Source organism: Perna viridis, chromosome 12, assembly GCF_037379345.1.
Source record: "Perna viridis isolate PV_CMFRI_1.1 ecotype Kerala chromosome 12, ASM3737934v1, whole genome shotgun sequence".
NCBI lineage: Eukaryota > Metazoa > Mollusca > Bivalvia > Mytilida > Mytilidae > Perna > Perna viridis.
In genome coordinates, this window is record NC_142456.1 from 19,597,955 (window position 1) to 19,606,162 (window position 8,208).

At 35.2% G+C, this 8,208-nt stretch overlaps 1 protein-coding gene across 1 annotated transcript in view; it reads left to right on the top strand.

Moving 5' to 3' along the window:
- LOC148601593 (uncharacterized) overlaps positions 1-8,208 on the top strand; it is a 28,512-nt gene extending 20,304 nt beyond the window's left edge. Inside the window, exons 9-12 of the mRNA XM_088555935.1 lie at positions 1,754-3,139; positions 3,403-3,541; positions 4,411-4,661; positions 4,994-8,208. Of these exons, the coding sequence (XP_088412061.1) occupies positions 1,754-3,139; positions 3,403-3,541; positions 4,411-4,661; positions 4,994-6,726 (3,509 nt within the window). The 3' untranslated portion in view covers positions 6,727-8,208. The remainder of the gene's footprint in view (positions 1-1,753; positions 3,140-3,402; positions 3,542-4,410; positions 4,662-4,993) is intronic.

Genomic DNA, 8,208 nt, shown 5'->3' on the forward strand with positions numbered 1-8,208 from the left:
TAATTCAGTCGGAGAAGTATTTTCTGGCTAGTGACTGTCAGAATCTCTCCAGATCAGTCAGGGACTCTTCTAATCCACGTCTCAGTTCTACCTAGGGCAATTCATTACAGGAGGGTGTCACGACCCATGACAGATAATGACAGAGTTGTCCAAAGCCCTGACAGATCCTGACAAGATGTGTCGCGGGTCAGAACAGTTTTTGACAGTTTAAAACCGTTCTATGACAGCCAATCCTGACGGAATTGAAGAGAGGTTAGAAGTGATCGCAGGTCTATGTTTACATATATTTTGAAACATATGGAAATACATTTTGCGATTTTTCCTGTGAAAGTTAACATCCATCAATAGTTGTAGATCAACAAGAATCCTCCCTTTGGGTTTCGTTATGAAGATCAGAAGATATTACACGCTTTTCCTCTAAATAGATACACATAAAACAACTCCTCGATATAAAACTATTTTAATATTATATACTAAATCCAAATTCTCTAATGTGCTTGTTGAAGCGGTTTAATATAATGTATAAAAACAAAATAGTATGTTTAAAAGTTAGCTAAATAGACTTAAATGCAAAAGTTTTCCCATTCAAATTCTCAGTCAATCAAATCATATTATTTCAAATGCCGACTGATTTGCCTTGAAAAGAGTTTTGTTTTTTCCTCTTTGAAAATAGAAAGAATATGGTTTGCATTGTGTTCATCCATCCAAACGTCCGTTGTTTTGTCGGCTCAGAAAGTTTTAAATCCACATGTTAATAGCTTTGAAACACATCATTATTGAACCGCAAGACCTCCAGATGGTTAAAGAAAATTTCCTGTAGGCATTTAATTGATAGAGTACATCGACCAGTTTTTCAAACCCTGTTATTAGAAAAATCGTCATTTTCATCAGTATTTTTCCGGAAATTTAGAATTATATCAATAAAGCATCAAATTAGAAAACTTTATCAGTGTTGTTGTAGCATTTGTTAAATTATCATTATAAGTTTCATTGAAGCTATCGGTACGAGTTTTTATTGATTTATGGTACGGTTATGTTGGAGTTGTTGGTATGATTTTTGTATGAGCTATTTATATAAGTTTTCTGTGATCTTATTACAAATTGTGTATGATCTATTTCGATTGAAGTTATTTGCTCATTTCGAATTTTGTCATGAAACTCAGCAATCATGAGTTTGAAGCGATTTACTTTCATTAGTTATTTCATGATTCTATTTTTCTTAGGTGAGTTTAATCAAGATACTATAATGATACTCGTGCGAATAAACTTTAATGGTGTGTGCGTTCGTGTGATTTAATAATCGTTGATTTCGTACATCATTTAAGTTTTTATAGGACATTTTATATTCCGGTTGGGAATTTTAAAACAAATTAAAAAAAGACCACAAAAATATTTTTTGCAGTATTGTGTTTATTGGTACTGCTACTGTACAATGTTTTAGAACAAAAAATAAAATATATGATAAAGTATGCATTTGTCATGCTCATTTATTTCGTTAATTCTTTTGATAGGAGCGTTTGTGAATAAAACTGTACAGAAATATAGATTCTATTATGCATATGTCACAGAATGTCTTAAGTTAGATATTACGTGTTATCGACTGTGTTGCCTGTTTTTAGGCGTTTACCATGATTTTAAATTCTAATAACTCTGATTTTTCTTTCTGTTTAACTACTTCTGCATAAAAATAAATGAAAATAAATACCATATATAGTATTAATATACTTCTCATAAATATGTTTTAAAATTTTAGTTGCAACATCACCAATATCGATATCGTCAACTTCAAGTTCTACAGCAACGAAGTCTCCAACGACCACATCCATGCAAGCGACAAACCACGCAACCGCATCTACGACAACGTCTCAGCTTTCTACTTCTACAACAACAACATCTCCAACAATAATATCTACGATAACAACGTCCCCTACAACCACATCTTCAACAACGACATCTCCGACAACATCATCTACGACCACAACATTCCCGTCAGCAACATCTACGACAACAACAACTACCCCAACGACGTCTCCTACGTCTTCATCTACGACAACGACGTCCCAAACAATAACTTCGTCGACAACAACGTCTCCGAATTCTATTTCGATGACAACAACATCTCCAACAACTACCTCTACGACATACACGTCCCATACATCCAAATCTTCAGCAATGACATCTGCAACAACAAATATTACGACAACGACGATTCCAACGTCTACATCAACTACAACGTCTACAACAACCACATCTGCGACAACTTCATCTCCAACCACCTTACTTTCAACAACATCACAAACAATTGAATCTATGGCAACAACTTCTCCATTAGGAGTTTCTACGTCAGCTTCGTCTTCAACGTCTACTTCTACGACATTAATGTCTCCAACTATCGCATCTACGACAATAATGTCCCAAACAATCACATCTTCATCAACGACTTCTCCAACAGCAGAGTCTACGACAATTACGTCTCCAACTTCTCCTTCTACGACAACAACGTCTCCAACAACCACATCTTCAACAATGGCTCCGACAACAACGTCTCAAATCTCTACATCTTCGGCAACCACATCCATGACAACGACGTCTCCATCGTCGACATCTACTACAACAACTTTAACGACTTCAAAGTCCACTACGACTCCAACAACAGTTTCAACGACAGTAACGTCCCCGACAACCACATATTCGACAATAACGTCTCAAACTTCTACTTCTACGACAACAACGTCTCCAACATCCACACATACAACAATGTATCCGACAACAATGTATTCAACAACGTCTCCAAACTCTACAATTTCGACAACGACGTTCCCAACAACCACATCAAAAACAACGACGCCTCCAAACTCTCCTATGGAGACGTCTGCAACAACCACATCTTCAACAATAATGGCCCCGACAACAACGTCTGTGACAGTAACCTCTCCGACTTTTGCATCTACAATTACAACATCACCATCAACCACATCTACGACAAAAACATCCTCACCAACCACATCTTCGACAATGATGTCTCCAACAACAACCACATCTACAACAACGACCTTTTCTCCGACAACAGTACCTTCAACAGCGACTATGTCATCCACAAATTTGTCGTCTTCACCATTAAAAACCCTCTCTTTGATAAGTAAGTTTTTTTTGGTAAAACATAGTCACTTTAAGAAGCAATTTTCACAAATTAATTAACTGAGGCTTTATATTTATCTTTGAATGTGGAAATGTAACAAAATTGCACCGCAACCCAGCGGTGATCTTATCTTCTGTATTGTTTTTATTTGATGACGAAGATATGTCAGTTAAAAGGTGGTGGTCTTACACTTTCGTTATCAGAGGTTTCAGTTAATTTTATTTGATTTATTGATGTTTGAGATAAATATGCTTGTCACTCAGGTAACTTAACTGTTGTGGAGGGATTAACATGGATGGAGGCTTTTAACGAGTGTGCAATTCTGGGATTAGTATTAGTTACGATCAAAGATAACGTAACACTTCAGGCGGTTTCCGTTTTTTTATTAAAAAACTCAGAGAAGTAAGTACAAAATCGATTTGCAATAAGCCTTTTCATTATAATTTTTAAAGCTACATTTTTTTTTATGTTTATCATCTTTTAATGATCATATAAAATAAGACAATGTATCAAATACTTACAGCAAATAGATAAAAATTACGTATTATCTTTTGCTGAAGAGTTACCATAATAATAATAATGAATATTTTCTTCACGAAACTTAGGAGCTAGTTATTTTAATATTTGTTTAAGTGTCATTTCTACATTAATAAAATCAATGCACACATGTGAACAAATATAGAAAGAGTAATCAAGGGAACCACGGTTATAGCGGTAATCAAAAGAATGTAATCCAGGGGCAAAGACCAGACATGGACAACAGACATACACAACAAAGAACATGAAGTAACTGAAATCATACATACAAAGTAACAAAAGCAAATGAGCAACTCGGACTATACTAAAAACTGGAAGCATGGACCAGGTGCGCCGTTAGCATAAGCGTCCTCTGCTTTTTTAGAAACACCCGCCGTGTTGCTCATAAACAGTCTGAAAAGAAAACTCACTTTTTTCATTTTGTCAGAAGTAGATTAATGCAACATGTATGCATCTTTGATGAGAGCACACTTCTCTACGGTAGGACACTTAGCTTGAAGTTTTAAGAGTATTCGATCGAGAAAATTGTGCGTCTATGGACCATCGTCTTTTTTGTCAACTTCATATTCTAAAAAATTAACAACGTTCTTACTGCAATTTATTTTTACACATGCAACCCCCAAAGTTTAAAAAGCCCTCATAGCCGTGGGAATCTAAAGCATAATCTCTGATACTGTAACGATGCTCCGGGTGGATAGAAGCACTTCCAGAAAATATGTTTTATTCAATTGTAGTGCAACTGATTTTTGGATCGGTTTGAGATGGAGCACAGACAACCAGACGTTTCAGTGGATAGACTGTGATGAGCTTGGAACGTTTCGTCCCTGGGAATCTACGGAACCAGATTGTATGGTGGGAGCAGAACACACATATCCCAATTGTTCATCATCAGTATATGACTCGGACTGTGTCGTTTTGACAAGGAATCACACTTCATGGAGGACGAAAAACTGCAATGAAACACGATATGCATTATGTTGGAAAAGTAAGTAATTTATCTTACATAAGATAAATACTAGAATACACGATTATTATTACATACACTGCACGCATAAACATGTAGCTGCAAATAAAGTTTTTTAACATGTAACCGCATACATGACAATGATTTAATATCATTAATTATATATGCATCCTTTCGTTCGTCTTTATACTTTGATAGGGCGAAGACATTATGATAAACGTTTTTGAACATATTGCATATAGTTCTAATCAAAGACCAATACAAATATTCGATTCATGTATTGCTGACTCCTTTAAAGATAATATTTTTCAATTTTTCATTTAATATGTTAAAATCATGATACATGTTTTCAGCCAATTTTACAACACCATTACACAGCACAAATGCCAACACCTTATTGAATAATACGGCAATGTCATGGGTTGTACACACAGCACCAACTGGAGCGAACGATTTTTCGAGCAGTGCGCCAACAACTGATTCTTCGACACAATCACTAGAAAATCCTGCAGTAACATCAACGACAGATTTGGAAATGTTGCAAACAACCACTGCTTCGACAACAAGACAAACAACATCTTCACCAATGAATGAAGTAACATCTGATTCAACAACATCGTCAAAAATTGCTTCTCTAATTACAACTTCACCTTCAAAAAATACTTCATCATTGTCGCACAGCACAACTTCAACTTCAAAAACAGATGTAACAGCGTCACATACAACAACCCCTACTTCCACAACCGAGCTAAATACGCCTCAAACTACAACTTTTACTTTAACAAATGCATTACAAAATACAACCTCTGTTTTAAGAACTCATTCATCAACGTCAGAAAGTACAATTTCTGCTTTTTTTGCTAATTTAACTGCGGCGCAAAATACAACTTCTGCTTTAAATACTGACTCAACAATGTCACATAGCATATCTCGAGCTTCTATGTTTTATTCAGTTGTGTCGCAAAGTACAACTCCTGTTTCAACAACCGATTTAACAGGGTCGGAACCTAATACTTCTGATTCAGCAACTAATTTTACATCAACGCAAAATACTGATACAATAACGATAGAAAATGCTACTCTTCCTTCCCTAACCAATTCACTAATGTCGCAAAACACTACTTCTACTATTACAACTAACGTAACCGCGTCGAATGATACAATTGCTTTAAAAGGTGACCCGTTGATGTCAGAAAGTACAACCCATTTTCTCCTTACTAATTCATCAATGTCGAAAAATACAATTTCTGCCTCAACATCTGATGTAACAGCGTCACAAATATCAACTTCAACAACTGATTCGTCCACGCCGCCAAGTACAACTCCTTTTGCGAATACTTCTGTTTCATCGAGTAATTTTACAGCATCGCAAATTACAACTTTTTCTTTAAACACTGATTCGCAAACTTTGCCAAATAGAACTGCTTCAACAACTGATTTAACTAATTCATCAACTTTTAATTCTAATAGAAATTCACCAGTATCGCAAAGTACAACTTATGCCTCAACAGCCGATTTAACAGCGTCGCAAGCAACAACTTCTTCGACTTTTTCAGTATCGACCTCCGAAAATGCTGATGTGCTGACTACAGACTCGGTATCCTTATCACCCTCGTCGTCGACAGAAATATCGACGGAGCATTCAACAACGACCGCATCGAAGGATAAGTTTTCATTAGATTCTACTTTGGAGTCGACGACTACGACATCTTTTTCATCGTCGAGTGTACCCCAAACATCGTCTAGCTCGGTCTTTGTCTCTTCATCATCACCCCAGACCTCGACAGGTATATATCCACAATGTTTCTGTCCATGTAACCTAGTAGGACAACAGGTGAACACAGCATCTTATGAAGTCAAAACTGAATCGCCGGCTGACGCTGGCAAGAAGTTAAAAATAGATAAATCGTCAACAGGCTCGGCCTTACGAGCTCGTTCCTCGGCTTATGATGGCAGAACGTCGTCGAAAGTTTTGGGAGCAATTGGCGTTATAATAATTATCTCTGTTTTGGGTTCTGTTCTACTGTTTGATATGACACGATTATTCATGAATTACAAGACGAAACGCTTGCGAACTAGGAACTAATGCAAACTAATTCAAAACATTTTATTGAAATTAACAGAATTATTGCCTGTTCAAAAAATAAGGCCATACAGCTAAGAAACTGTCCATGTAGTCACCAGGCACTTCCTGTGATATGAATGGCATATGGCAAATTTATCCCACTGAATTGTTTGTTCAAATATTATCTTTATATCATATTTTTATCAAATACAGTCCCTGTGTGGGATAATTTCCAAATTGCCCCATACCCCATTGTCCCCATCCCCCATTACCTCATGTCCCATTCCCCGTAGCCCCTTTCCCATTGCCCAAACCCCAATTGCATCGTTTTATTTGACGTTGTCGCTGATCCACCCCTTCCGAAAAGAAAAAGTAAAATACATGTTATATCATAGACATTGTAAAGCGTTAAATACCAGATGTGCAAAGTTATGTGCTGTAGCATTAATATTAATCAATCAACATCGAATTTAAAATCTCTCGCAGCCGGGTTCGAGAATTATCGAAATCACGCAATATTTGCACTCCGAGTGGATGGTAACAATAATGTAAGATATTAATAATAATGTAGATATATACATGCATGAATTGAGAACGAATTCAAAGTTTTAAACATTTCTAGATTACGCATTTATGGATACTCTTGCTTAATTTCAGATGGAAAAGGCGTTTCTAAGTTTAACGATTGGAGATATGTTGCATATTCATTTATTAACTTTTAATTATTATAAAACTTCTAAATTTCATATAAATTATAATGTTTTGGTTCAATGGAACCACTTTAATTCTTATACACAATAGATGTGCTTCCTGTTATACCATCTAATTGATCATTGAAACACTTTATACTGGGATGGCTGAAACTAATATTTCAGTCCAATTTCTTAAAAAATACATATAATTGTAAAAACATTAAAACATCTTCTTTTTTTTTAATTTACATAATTATCTGGAATAATTGTATAAGATTATTAAATATGTTAATGCTAGAATCATGTGGGGGCCAGCAACTCATTTATTTCAGTCAAAATTCTAAAAAAAATATTTCTGCAGTGTGATTAAGAGCGAACATTTCAAACTTCAAAAAAAAGTATGATGTTATTGTTTAAAATATTAAAAATTGATAAATTGGTGTCAAGTTGGTGGTAGTGACACTTATATTTCATTCTAAAACTTCAAAATGGCACATGTTTGCAAAGTGTATGTGTGCGAACACTTATAGTATACCTATAAGTCTAAAACTATCGTACAAAATATCAAAATTGTCAATGAAAATTTTATACAGATGGCTGTGATGATACATATATTTCATACTAACTATTAAATTTGAGATTTTTTTGCAAATTGAATGAGTGTGAACACTTGAAATTTGACAAATGGTATGCTATTATTGTTTAAAATGTTAAAATTGTCAACATATATATGCATTATATGTGTTGTTGCGACACATATATTTCCGTCCAAATCTATAAAATAACATATACCTGCAAATTGTATGGGTGT